We start from the raw sequence: 13,703 nt of genomic DNA on the forward strand, positions 1-13,703 counted from the left end.
AAAATTTCAGATCTTGCCATAATATCGGAAAAACAAAAAAACTGAAATAATTACGCTATATCCTTGTATAATGTCAGCCCGGAGGACGATTGGCAGTATCATTAAGAAGCTCATCTGAATAACACAAATAAGTGTCGCAAGGCTGTGTTTGTTTAATAACATATAATTTTTTGAACAGTAGTACAGTATATTATGAATATTTACTTAAATTATATTTAATTTTTATGGTTTTTTTTTCAGATAATATACTGTACTACGGTTGTAGGTGTTCTTTTTATTTTAATAATACGTTGATAAATTACCAATTTTTTTAATTTTTTTTTCTTATCACAAAGTTAGTTCGTCTTTGTGTATGTTTAAATTTATATTTTTTTATAGTTATTGTGCTGTTTAACTTTCTTATAAAAGAGAGTGAGGAATTAAAAAGGTGGCCACCGAACAGAAAGTTAAACTGCAATATACTATAATCTTTTTAGTTCATGTTTACATTTTTAACTGATACATTATGAATATAAAATTTCAAATTAATTTAAATTCAAAAATAAAAGAACACCAACATAGATTTCTTAAACATTAAAATTTTACTATAAATTTAAATTACATTTAATCAGCACATTAGTTGAAGTTTTATAGGAACCGAACATTTGGCTGGATCATGGACTACCCACCGACGGAGAATTTGTCATTGAGCTGAAGGAAAATGTGTCAGCACTCGGCTTCGTTTCAACCCGGAGGAAGATTGGCAGCATTAATAAGAAGCTCATCTTAATGTCAACTGTCCAAAGTATTTGTTTGTATTATATTATAATTTTTAGAATCGTAGTAGGTACAGTATACTATATATAAATATAAAATATTTATTAGTGAAGAAGAATTTGTCATTGAGCTGATGGAAAATGTGTCAGCACTCGGCTGTATTTCAACACGGAGGACGTCTAGCAGCAGCAAAAAGAAATTCAACTGATAATCAACTGTCCAAAGGATTTGTTCGTATTATATTATAACTTTTAGAATCGTAGTAGGTACAGTATACTATATATAATTATATAATATTTATTAGTGAAGAAGAATTTGTCACAAAGCTGATGGGAAATGTGTCGGCACTCGGCTTCGTTTCAACCCGGAGGAAGATTGGCAGCATCAAAAAGAAGCTCATCTTAATTTAGTTGTCCCCCCCTTTACGCATTAGCGCTCATCGCTCATCCACATCCAACACATTGACTACGCCGGCCGGCAACACACATATATTATACACATTACCCGTTTTATATTATATAGTATCATTAATATCCACATAGTTTAAGTTATTGTATATTTTTTTTTATTATTTGAATGCATTCATATGATCAGTGGCGTATTTAGGAATTTTATGATAAGGGCAACACATATTTTGCAGCCTCCCTCCCCATTAAAAAAAATTAAAAAACTTCTACGCCGCGCAATGGTGAAACTGTTAATACCATAGAATACCATGTTATATAAATACTATATAGCATTTTATACCTCTATGGCAATGGCATACATTTGTTGTGAAAATTATTAATTATTGACGTCACTGCGCCAGTACTCATAAAGTACGAAATTCGCCGTTTTGGACAACTGGACCCAAAACCCCTACCTAAATACGCCCCTGCATATAATGCGTTCTCGCTTACGATGTGGATTAGGCCTACTGGGGACACCACAATAAAAAAAACGCGCCTCGTGTAATACCTCATAAAGTTATTAAACAATACGGACTATGTTATTGTACGTCGTTTAATAATAAAGGTGGTGTGGAAAATTACCTAACACTGTTATTCTTATCTTATAGTTACTTTGCATACATTTTTTTTTATTAAATACCAATTAAATAATTATTTATATCAAGAAACGAGAAATATTATAAACTTATAAATAAGTCCAATATAAATTTAACATTAAAGGAATAAGTGGCCATGCAATGCTTGTAAATAAGTATAGTCACCCTGTTACTTGTTAGGTTAATGGTTAGGTTTTAATGTACTTACCTATTATAATAAATAGGTATTTGAGCAAGTTCTTTTAAAATTTATAAATAAGTTCTACATTAACATAATCGATAATTCAAATATCGTGTATATTAGAATATAATGAAACGTTACTACTTATTTAAAACATCGAATCTAATATCATAATTAATGGAATTAGAGATTTTACTAACGCCATGTAACTTACTTATACTTCATACTATTTCATAATATTTTTAAAATTTAAATTGTTATTTAAGTATTTTTTTTAGAGAAGTTTTTTAAATTACCGCCGATGTCTGGGTACCTAAATGACGTGGGAGATTATAGTTAATATGCAATCTAAATTTTCTTTGAGGTTCTAAACGTCCAATGGGATCCAGTTGACGTACGTGGATCTACTTGTCGCGGGATCTAGGTGATACGTAACCGACCGTATTGTCCTAGGTATTGTGAACGATATTATCTCATTGGTAATATTCGTGATAATATTTATTTGTAGACGTCACAATATTCTATATGATGTTATTACTATTTAGTCTGGTACTCTGGTATGGTATTTGCTCAACGTAGAAAACTACAATAGGTATTAGATATTGGTAATAACATATAATTACAAGAAACCTACAAGTTACAACTAGTTACAAGGCTACAAGCCTACTATAGTACAATTATATTGTGCTACAAATGGACACTGAAGATATTGTTTCATTATATTCCATAAAATTATGTTATATAGCTTAAAATTTGTACTCTTATTAAGCGATAATAAGTTACAAACTTATCTCAATTAAATGATTTATTTGTTATTGCTCAATATCTTTGTTTTGGTTTTGGCTGTTACACAAATAACAATGTGCGTTCAATGAGGACATAATATTCGTATTTGTAGGTCATGGTCATTTCTGCTGATCACCTGTAAGTTTTATATTGCCCTTCCATTGATAAACGTTTAAAATGCTATTTTATTTGATTTCCTTGTTACAGAATTTCAGATAAATTCAAATAGTACATATTGTTGAACTATTGTGTTTACACGCGACTACTCAAGTCTTGACCTTTAATACTATCATTTAAAATATTTTAAGGAACATACCCATTTTTCTACATTATAATGCTGAACACAGGGTAGGTTATATATAATTATATATTTGTCTTATATTTATTTATATTGAATTTATTATGATATATTATTATTATTATTTATTATTTTCTATTAATATAAACTATATTTTTTTATTTAGAAAATTATCTGGACTAACTTTGTTCATTACTGGAGGGAGTCGGGGGATCGGTAAGGCAATAGCTTTAAAAGCAGCTAGGGATGGTGCTAACATTGTAATTGCTGCTAAAACTGCTGAGCCTCATCCAAAATTGCCCGGAACTATTTATACAGCTGCTAAAGAAAGTAATTTAAAATTAAAACTATTGCTTCCTTTATTGTATTAAATTTTGTTGGTTCTATCTTATAAATGCATAACTTGTTAAATTAATGTCCAATAGTTCATCATTAGCTTTGTTAGTTTTAATAATAATATGCATCTTGACTTATTTTTTAATATAAGAACATTATTTTTAGTTGTACATAGATTTTTTCAAATTTTAAATTTACTTTTAACTTTTGAGTGTATAAAATATTATAATTTATAAATACTGATAATTTGCTTGAAAATTTAAATATAATGAAAAACCTGATGTACAAATACAAATAATGTTCTTACCTTTAAATTTGATATGAGATCAATTCAGTCTTATTAAAGCTAACAACATAAAATTAATTTTTCTAATTACAGATTTGCTGTTATGCATTTGTAGGATTGAGATCACATAATATGCTTTAATATACATTAAATATTTCAAGTATACAATTTTTTAATCATTTATTTAACTAAAAGGAATAATAAATTTAGAATTCATTCCAACTTATAAAATTTATAATTTAAATTACAATTTGTCACGGATATAACATAGTTTTATAGATAAAATAACTGAAATGACTAATCTGTTCATAGTCCAATTATGTTATTATCAACATACACAATCTTGTTATTATTTTAAAATATTTTTATTCTAAAATTATAAAATAATTAATGTAAATTATATTTGTTTTAATTTTCTCAAACTTTAGGTTAATAAAAATTTAATATTTCTACACCCTAACTGTACACCAAAATGTGCAGAACATGAAAGGAAAAAATGAGCACATATTTTAATAAGATTTAAATGATTTAATTGATTAAATTTATGATGGTATGTTTTCATAAATTCATTTAAGATTAAACTTAGATCTTAGAATTAGTCTTCTGAAGTAAATTAACCTATAAAAATGATTAGCTCTTTGTATTTTTAATTTATTTATTTTAGCTTTGTATTATTTCATTAGAATTTATGTCCATTTTTTTAATTGTAATTAACATTTTTTAGTTGAAGAAGCTGGAGGAAAATGTTTACCTTGTGTAGTTGATGTAAGAGATGAAAGTCAAGTGGCAGATGCTGTTTCTAAGTCAATCAGTAAATTCGGAGCTATCGATATAGTCGTAAACAATGCAAGTGCAATTTCATTGACCCCTACATTAGATACTGAGATGAAGAGATATGATTTGATGCATAATATCAATACAAGAGGAACATTTTTAGTGTAAACATTTAAAACTATTATTGTTTTATGAACTCAATGCCGTTTCTGATTTCAGCTGCTGTTTATAATAGCACAGACTAGTTGTATCATGGTTGACTCAATATCTTGTGGTCAATATCAAATAATTAACAAAACAAAATTATAAATAATTTTTTACTAGGATAAAAAATGTATATATTAGTCTTGTTTTGAAAAGATAATGCTAAATATTTAATATTGAATACTAAAAATAAACCATTTGGTTTTAATATCGAGCTACTTTTAAAGTTCATTCCTAATAGCTTCTGGAAGTTTCGCTATTTTTCAATAAAAATATAGCCTTTACAAATATAATTAAATAAGGAACTGTATTTCCACAACTGGTTTATGTATCAAGTCAACCAATAATCAAATACACTAGTTATTTACATATAAACTTGTGTTCCAACGACTGATATACTTATCAACTTTATTCATTAGTATATTAGCTATACCTTTTACTTATGATATGTAACTAACCTTTGTGAAACACATCAGTAACAAATATTTTTTAAGTATATCCAGCTGAACACTTAAACAGTGTGATGATGATTTTGTTGTGTCAGTAAAAAATTTAAGTTATTTTAATAGTATTTCTATGTTTTAGGTCAAAGATGTGTATACCTTATCTAAGAAAGAGCAAACACGCACATATCTTGAATATTAGTCCTCCATTAAACATGAACCCTAATTGGTTTAAAGACCATGTTGCTTATACAATGGCTAAATATGGAATGTCAATGTGTGTATTAGGTATGGCTGCTGAGCTTAGAGCAGATAACATTGCTGTGAACGCATTATGGCCAAGAACTGGTAATAAACAAAACACAAATTTATTTTAAAATAATAAGTATAAAGCAATTATTTTTTCAAGTATAAGGCATGGTCAAAAAATACCTTTATTAACATAATATTATTTTAAACATACATTATCACCTTCGAAATAATCTCTCTTATTTTCACATTGGAAAACATTTCTGGTAGGTATTAAGCACTTGAATGTTTTTGGATTGTTTTCCTTGTTTTGTAATGTCATACAATTATTGAAAATAACATATTTTTGATCATTGGTTTTAACTTAAGAAACAAACCTAAATTGTATGGAGTCATATCAGGTGAGTAAAGTAATTGCGGACCTGACTTACTGTACTTTGATTTTTAACTAAATACTGATGAATTAGGTGTAGGCTGAGGCATTCAAGAATCACTTTTCTAATTTTTTGTCATTTTTTTCATGACCTAAATAAAATTGCTGATTTACAATTTATCCTTAAAGTAACAATTCACAATAAACTATCCTATAAATTCAAAAAATATGACTAACATGGCTTTTATATTTTGATCTTACCCGTTTCGCTTATTAGTTATTATGGTCTTGGAGAATTTACTAACTTCCATTATGACGACTGACGTTTGGTTTCAACATCTTATCCATAAATTAAAATGTTTTTATTTGTTATGATATTTTTAGAAATTTCAGATAAGTTTCTACTCTTTTAAAAAGTTCTTACAAGATGTATTTTTTGTTTTATTTTTATTAATCAGTTAAGAGACGTGGAACAAATTTTGCTACAATTTGGTTTATTCTCAAATCATTTATTATTATCTCTTTAAAAGTCTATAAATAGCTCAAAATATTTTGAAATTGTATCATGTATAGAAAATGATCATATAATTAATATTTGTTGAGACTATTTATCTATGGCTATTCGTTTTAGAGTTATATCAAAAAAACAAAATAGATTTTGTCAACAACTGAATTTGAGTAAATCTTCCTGTTTTTCTCTGTTTAATTAAAAAGTACTAGTAATTTAAAATTTTAATCTCTCTTAAGTACAAATTAGATCCAATTTTCTATCCAAAACTACCCTAAAAGTTAAAAATTTAAGCATTTTTTCGACTACTTATTGAGTTTACACACACATTGTAATATCAATTCATTTAGCACAGATCAGAATCTAAAAATAGTTACAATACAATATTGCACAGTTTAAATGTAAAAAAAAAGTTACCAAAATTAATAAGTTGATTTTTATCATAAATTGTATGTATTTAAAAAATTTGATTAAAATTCTTAATATCATAGACAATTTAATAAAAGATAATTTTATTTAAAACCTGACCTATTTCATTTTGTATATTATTTGCATTATAGCAATATACACAGCGGCTGTTGAAATGTTATCTGGCTCTACTGAAGCAAAAAAGTTATCTCGTAACCCAGAAATTATGGCAGATGCAGCTTATGCAGTACTAAGTAGGTCTGTTGAAAATTGTACTGGGCAGTTTCTAGTTGATGATGAAGTACTACAACAAGAAGGAATCACTGATTTGGATCAATATGCCAGTGATCCAAGTAAGTAGTTTAATTACATAATAACAAATGTTCTATAATACAATAGGTACTATTGTCAAATGTTATTAGGGCATCACTAAAAATATATATGTTATAATATTATATTTATTTTGCAAGTATAATGTAGTGAGTAATAAACATAGGCACAATTTCTATTTTTTTTTTCTTGAAGACTGAACAAATTTATGCCATACAGCCTAGGGGGGAAACTCCCTGATCAACCAGTTGAACTAAATGTATGTACCTTTAATATTACTTATTAATTATTATAGTGAATTGACATATTATCAATACAAAATCATATTATTTATTTATGTTAATTTTTTATGATATATACATGATTTTTTAATATATACAAATTATAAGTTGAATACAAATTTAAATATTGTAAAAACATAGATAAATAATGTTCTTATCTTTCTGATTAATAACAGGTCAATTCACTTTTACAGTTTTATACTCAAATTTAAAAATACACTAGATAGATTCTACTAAACACTAATTTTATTTACTGATCATGGTTCATAGATAAAGTAAATAGTACTGACAAAGTGACAACCTCTTAATCGCATTTTTACTGAAAAAATTATAGCTACAATATATTTTGCTCATAGATTAGCAATGGTTACAGTTAATTAGATTTTAGTGGTTGAAAAAAGATTCTTCTATTTTAAAAAATTATCATAATATGATAATAAAAACAATTTTATTTTTGAGGAGGATGGGGCCCTTTCAATTACACTTATGATAATGAAGTTCATAGCAAAAATAAATACCTATCTAAATATGTTAGATTACATTAATTAATTTTTAAAATTTGTTTCTATCATTACTTATAAACTTGCATCATTCAAAATGTGCAATTCGCACTTAGATCCATATTTTATGTACTGATATTAATTTTTTTTTGTTTAGCTTATAAAGGAGATTTAATGATGGACTTCTTCTTGGACGAAGCACCTCACGATGGATTCAATCAAGGAAAAGAAAAAGTACCAGCTAAAAAATCAGATGGTATAGATACAATTGAGGGTATATTTACAAAAATAAATTCACATCTGACGCCGGAAATAGCTAAAGGAACAAATGCTTGCTTCTTGTTTGTAGTAAAAGGTTATTAGAATTGAATACATATTATAGTAAATATATATTAAAATCTTGTAAAATCAAGTATTTAGTAGATTGATTTATATAATCACAATATATATATATATTGTTACCTTAGTTATTATTTATTAATTATTGTCATCTAAAATCTGTGTATAATGTAAATATATACATATTTTTTTAGGAGATGAAGATAGAACTTACTATGTGGATCTAACTGGCAATGGCGCAGCTGGAAAAGGTAAATCAACTACGAAACCAGATGCCACTTTAACAATGGAAGCTGATAAAATAGAAGAATTATTTGATGGTTAGTTATAATTATTTATTTATGATTTTGTTTCTAATCATTCAATAATATATTAAATAAATTTAATATAAATTTGCAGGAAGGCTAAAAGCTGCCGATGCTTATATGTCTGGTAAACTTAAGATCAGTGGCAGTTTAATGAAAGCTATGAAATTGGAGAAACTTATGAAATTATTAAAAGCTAAATATTAAGTTTTTATCTATGGACAATGCTGTTGAGGATTGGTTTACAAATATATTTCAACTTAATTGCATAACCACATATTTTGGAGAAAACTTATGGTCTTAGAATATTAAAAACTAGCCTTTATGTTTCACTTAATTTTAATATTTTTATAATTATGTAAATCATATGGTTTTGTATAAAATAAATATACGAAAAGTTATGTTTGTATGGTTAATAATTTAAAATATATAACTCAAAATAAAAAATATTTTATTATTAATTTGTTATTCTGTTCAAATGATTATGGTAACTTAATTTTTATTTACAACAAATTGTATAATTAATAATTGTCATGTACATGTTGTTATACATCAATTTCAGATTGAATATTTTTAAGAGATTCAAAAACACCTTCTTGACCGTGTATAAATGGTCTTTGGGTTTTAGTAGCAGTACAAAGAATTGCCAAGTCATACATTTTTGTAGCAATACTGTTGTTCCAATATCCGGCACGTTTGTCTAATAGTTCTTCAATAGTACTTTCAATTTCACTCATATGTGTTAACTAGAAACAAAAAAAAAATGAGAAAAGAAAATATTTTTCACTATAAAATGAATTTCTTACCAAATCACAACCAGTACGACATTCATCATACGGTGGTAATCCTGTTAATAGCTCCAATAATACTACTCCAAAGCTAAAAACATCTATTTTCATAGAAATATCACCTCTAAATGCTTCAGGTGACATATACGCAGATGTTCCTAACACTACAGATGTCATAGTGTGATCTCCAATGCGAGTTAATCCAAAGTCTCCAATCTAAACACATAAATAAATATATAATATATAACATTATCATATAATATAAATTGTAAATACATGCTTTGGCAATAAATGTATTGTCTAGAAGTATATTAGCACTTTTAATGTCTCGATGTATGAAAGGTGTTTCAAATGCTGTATGTAAGTAAACTAGCCCACTGGCTACATCTGTTCCAATTTTTATCCTTAGTTTCCAATTCAATATGGAAGATCTATTCTGTTCAATTACATTGATAATTAATATTAAAATTATATTTCAAAATATTTATGTTATTCCACAAAAACATACTTTACATGCAATGCAATCAAGTAATGAACCGTTCTCCATAAATTCATAAACAACACACGGCTGTTCATCATATGAAATTGCTATTAATGGTAATAAATTATCATGTTTGAATTTTAATACAATATCAATTTCATTTAAATACTGTTTAAAATCTTTTTCTTCGATTATTTTTTCCATAAGTTTTATTGCCACTACTTGGTTAATTAATTTTGCTTTGAATACTTTACCAAATCCACCAGCTCCAATTAAACATGAATCCGAAAATCCATTTGTGGCATTAGATAAATATTTATAAGGTAGTTTAATTTTGTCAAATCTACAGAAAAAAATATATTAAACAAAATGTATGTATTCAAAATTATCAAAAAATGATTAATTAAGATTTAAGAGTTAGATTCTGATGAATTAGAAAAAAAATATAGATCTATATGTATAAAATGAAAAAAATACTGTTTTAATAACTAAAATTAATTATACCTTGCATTACTTTTGTCATCATTTAAAATTGATTTGGTCTCTAGCTGATGAGCGAACAAAGTAGATTTATAGTCTTCACTATTATCATTATTTGTGTATTCATCAATCTCAAGAAGGTTCATAGATGTCTCCAAATTTTCATTAGGTTTATCTAGAAGTTAACACATATAAATATGATATATATTTCATATAGTTAACTTTAATTTTAAACAGCAAAGTTCATATTATTTTCTTAATTACCACTTGTTATTTTAGAAGCTATACATTCAGCAGCTCGTATTAGTTTTAATTTGATTAATAGATCCATAAGGATCTTGAGATTAGGCCTAATACGACCACTGGTTCCCCATTCTTCTAAAAATATTTCACTACAAGATCTTCGTTGTGTTTGGCTTGCCATTTCTATTAATCTAATAAGATTATTTGATTGTTTTCAAAAATGTTGATAAGCAGATAATAGTATTTAGTATGGACATCAAAACAAATCTTACTTCAAGTGATCAAAAGTATATTTCCGACTTTTCATTGGATCACAGTCAACAGTTACAGCAGCCATAAGTGATTTCCAACCATCATTAATATCTAATAAATTTACGAGTTCAAATTTGAGCGTTGCATCCATTTTACGCACCTCTGTGGTTTCCAGCATCATACTTTCTAATAATATGTTGACCAGTTGACTACAAAATAAATGTGGCAATATTAAATCAAAGTATGGTATTTATATCAATATTGTTAATGCTTTCAGTACCATTCAAATCTGATCTAAATCTAATAACAAAGCTTTTGACATTATCTGTAATAACCACTGGCAGTCTGGGCTAAATAAAACTAATATAAAATATGAATAAATTAAATCTAAGACAGACTTCTTAGAGCACCATCAAACTTAAAAAATTGATAATTATTTAATTATCATAATAAACAAAAAAAATACAGTTTAACTCACTCCAACTAGAGCACTATAATGATACGACTAAATAGTAAATCCGTTTGTGGCTAATCGTTCGCTATTTTTTATAGTTACGGTGATTTTTGACATTGCATGTGACGTCACAGATCCGTTCACCGCGGCGGCCATATAATACATGGCAATATTTATCCATTTTTGATTTAAATTAAAATAACTATATAATAAGTAATAACTGCTAATGAACTTATTTTTTTCGAATTAACTAATCAAAAGTATTTAAGAGTACCTCATAATCTTTCCATTTGTATAATTATATCACATTTACCATACATTCATATCTGCAGTAAATGTGTGTAATATTGTTTTGACGATCGTGATACCGTGTAATTGTGTTCCTATTATAGATTTTTGACGCCTAAACAGGCTAGTTTTAACTCGTATCTAATATTATAATTCGGTGAAAGCTTGCATAATATTACAATCTATCAATGGTGGTTACAAGAGGGGGGTTAATGGGGGAATTGCCCCCCCCGTTCACAAAAAAAAGTATCATATATTCCAACAAAGTTTTTTTTTGAAATAGATGATGACATTTTTTTAGTTGATAACTAACAAATTCCCCCCCGTTTAAAACCACTGTATTAGGGGGGAGGGGGGTCCAACATTTTTTTAAAATATAAATGCTGAAAATGTTTTGTCAATAAATTATATTCACCACTAAAATATTTCTACTATTAAAAATGTATACTCATGATACTTGATTGATTGGGTTTTATAGATACAATTTTAGATTTCAATGTTATACTATATATACTATATATACTATTATAGCTAATAATACAGTATGCTAATATACTATTATTTTTTATTTAGACTATAGAATACTGATAATATGATTTAGACAATCTTTTAAATATATTACTATTATTTTATTGTTTCAAGTAGTTGAATTGGTCAAAAATATACATCTACTATAATAGGTAATTTACTATAATAGTTTAATTGATTATTTTTATGAAAAAAAAAAAATATATTTTATTAATATATTTTTATATTCCAGAACCTTATATAATATTGGAACATAAAAGAATATAAAAAACATAATAATATATACAACAAAAATAAAATTAAGTGAAATCTATTATTTCATAAATAAGTTAGTTGTTAGAAAATAATAAGAAATAATATTATAGGTTAATTATAATGGTGGCAACAAAAGGGTTGTCACATTTCAACGATAGGTTTGAAAAAAGTGATCAACCCGTTCTTTATACAATATATGACAGGCAACTACGTTAACTGTCAAAGTACCAATTATACATCAGGAGAAATGTATTAATTAAGTCATATTGACGAATGGAATTATGACTGGTTATCTGTTAACTGCATTTCAATTATAGATCCTTTAGACCTATGACCTATAAGAAACTGGAGAAATAGTAGGCTTCATTATATCAAGGAGATGTGAGGCATTTATACACAAAATGCAGTTTACAGGAGGATTCACTACAGAACTACTCCCAGATATGATCGACAATACACGAATGTTATTTAAACGTACGAACAACACAGCCGTTAGAACAATTACAATACCTATTAAAAAAAATAAACGAATTAAATAATACAACAGTCAACAGAACCAATTATACATACTAATATAATAGAATCTAATAGGTACACATACCAGTACAACTATAGAACCTAATACACATACTAATACAACAGTGGGACCAATTAAAGACACTACAAAGTTGGAAAATTTGAGCAATAGCAGTATAGCACAGTAAATTTGGAAAGTACATCAACAAAATATGAAATAAGTGATAGCAACATTAATAATTTAAATAAGTAAAACATAAATAAAATAAAATAATAAACAAATATTAATAAGCAAATAATAAAGAAAATAGACTTTAAACATAGATTAAGAGTAAATAAAAAATAATTAACATAACATTATGTCGAAAGTACACTTAAAAATAATATTATACAGGGTGATTCTTTCGAATTTAGTGCGAGTTATAATGAGTTATAAGTATTTAAAATTTTGATGCGCGTGGTAGAGTGGTACGGGATTATCCCGCAAATGTTTGTACACTACCCCGTTTGTCTAAACTTTAAATACGTAAACTCATAGACTACTCGTCCTAAATTCGATTTTTATGTATCAAAATACTCAAAAAATTATTCTGCTTTGGAATATGAAATTGAAATTATGTTGTCATTCAAAAAAGTAAAAAACTTAAAAAAATATAGATAAAAAATATTTAAAAATAAAAATTTTTTAATAAAAACGTATAAATAAGAAACTATATAAAAAAATATTTTCAAAAACATGAATACTTTTTTAAATAACGAGTGTTTTATGATAAAAGAATCATCCTGTATATAGTAGTTAAGTCATTATGGCCATTTTTGAATAAATTTATAAATTTACGTGATATATCATGTACTCCTATTCCGTATGACCCAGTGGGGGAGTTCCCACTATAGGAAGAACTATGAATTACAAATTTATACGACCAATGACCATTTTATTATGTACATTATTATCTTTATAAATATATAAATTAAATTATTGACTAGTTATTAAACTCGAGTGTAGCTATTTAAGA

The 13,703-nt window shown here is 26.6% G+C and overlaps 2 protein-coding genes and 1 long non-coding RNA gene across 8 annotated transcripts; 2 read left to right on the forward strand and 1 right to left on the reverse strand.

Annotated features, from left to right (window-relative positions):
* Positions 1-319: 319 nt before the first annotated feature.
* Positions 320-1,188, forward strand: LOC132918339 (uncharacterized). Its single transcript, XR_009660454.1, has 3 exons — positions 320-784; positions 865-986; positions 1,061-1,188. It is a non-coding gene; the product is annotated as an uncharacterized LOC132918339 (long non-coding RNA).
* Positions 1,189-2,531: 1,343 nt separating this feature from the next.
* LOC132931599 (hydroxysteroid dehydrogenase-like protein 2) lies at positions 2,532-8,863 on the forward strand. Of its 2 annotated transcripts, none has more exons than XM_060997475.1 (9): positions 2,532-2,906; positions 2,976-3,116; positions 3,233-3,396; positions 4,413-4,626; positions 5,252-5,457; positions 6,800-7,000; positions 7,916-8,113; positions 8,292-8,417; positions 8,497-8,863. In XM_060997475.1, the coding sequence occupies exons 2-9, from the start codon at positions 3,103-3,105 to the stop codon at positions 8,607-8,609; spliced, it is 1,236 nt and encodes a 411-aa protein (XP_060853458.1). In that variant the 5' UTR covers positions 2,532-2,906; positions 2,976-3,102; the 3' UTR covers positions 8,610-8,863. The 2 variants fall into 2 exon arrangements, with proteins under 2 accessions (XP_060853458.1, XP_060853457.1); XM_060997474.1 differs by having other exon boundaries at positions 2,984-3,116.
* Positions 8,833-11,559, reverse strand: LOC132931598 (interleukin-1 receptor-associated kinase 4-like). Of its 5 annotated transcripts, XM_060997472.1 has the most exons (10): positions 11,375-11,558; positions 11,125-11,302; positions 10,927-11,006; positions 10,667-10,855; positions 10,416-10,585; positions 10,176-10,326; positions 9,699-10,014; positions 9,471-9,626; positions 9,209-9,406; positions 8,833-9,148 (listed from the first exon to the last, which is right to left on the reverse strand). In XM_060997472.1, the coding sequence occupies exons 4-10, from the start codon at positions 10,825-10,827 to the stop codon at positions 8,948-8,950; spliced, it is 1,353 nt and encodes a 450-aa protein (XP_060853455.1). In that variant the 5' UTR covers positions 10,828-10,855; positions 10,927-11,006; positions 11,125-11,302; positions 11,375-11,558; the 3' UTR covers positions 8,833-8,947. The 5 variants fall into 5 exon arrangements, with proteins under 5 accessions (XP_060853455.1, XP_060853456.1, XP_060853453.1 ...); XM_060997473.1 differs by lacking the exon at positions 10,927-11,006 and having other exon boundaries at positions 11,375-11,559; XM_060997470.1 differs by having other exon boundaries at positions 10,927-11,302.
* Between the last annotated feature and the right edge of the window lie 2,144 nt (positions 11,560-13,703).

Source organism: Rhopalosiphum padi, chromosome 1, assembly GCF_020882245.1.
Source record: "Rhopalosiphum padi isolate XX-2018 chromosome 1, ASM2088224v1, whole genome shotgun sequence".
Lineage (NCBI taxonomy): Eukaryota > Metazoa > Arthropoda > Insecta > Hemiptera > Aphididae > Rhopalosiphum > Rhopalosiphum padi.

What these genes read in the sequence shown, in the direction of transcription:
- LOC132931599 (XM_060997475.1), top strand. An exon ending in CGCATTATGGCCAAGAACTG is followed by an intron (nt 5,458 to 6,799) that starts GTAATAAACAAA and finishes TTTGCATTATAG; the next exon opens with CAATATACACAGCGGCTGTT. An exon ending in TCAATATGCCAGTGATCCAA is followed by an intron (nt 7,001 to 7,915) that starts GTAAGTAGTTTA and finishes TTTTTTGTTTAG; the next exon opens with CTTATAAAGGAGATTTAATG.
- LOC132931598 (XM_060997469.1), bottom strand. An exon ending in TATACTTTTGATCACTTGAA is followed by an intron (nt 10,586 to 10,666) that starts GTAAGATTTGTT and finishes TAATCTTATTAG; the next exon opens with ATTAATAGAAATGGCAAGCC. An exon ending in ACAATACATTTATTGCCAAA is followed by an intron (nt 9,407 to 9,470) that starts GCATGTATTTAC and finishes TTATGTGTTTAG; the next exon opens with ATTGGAGACTTTGGATTAAC.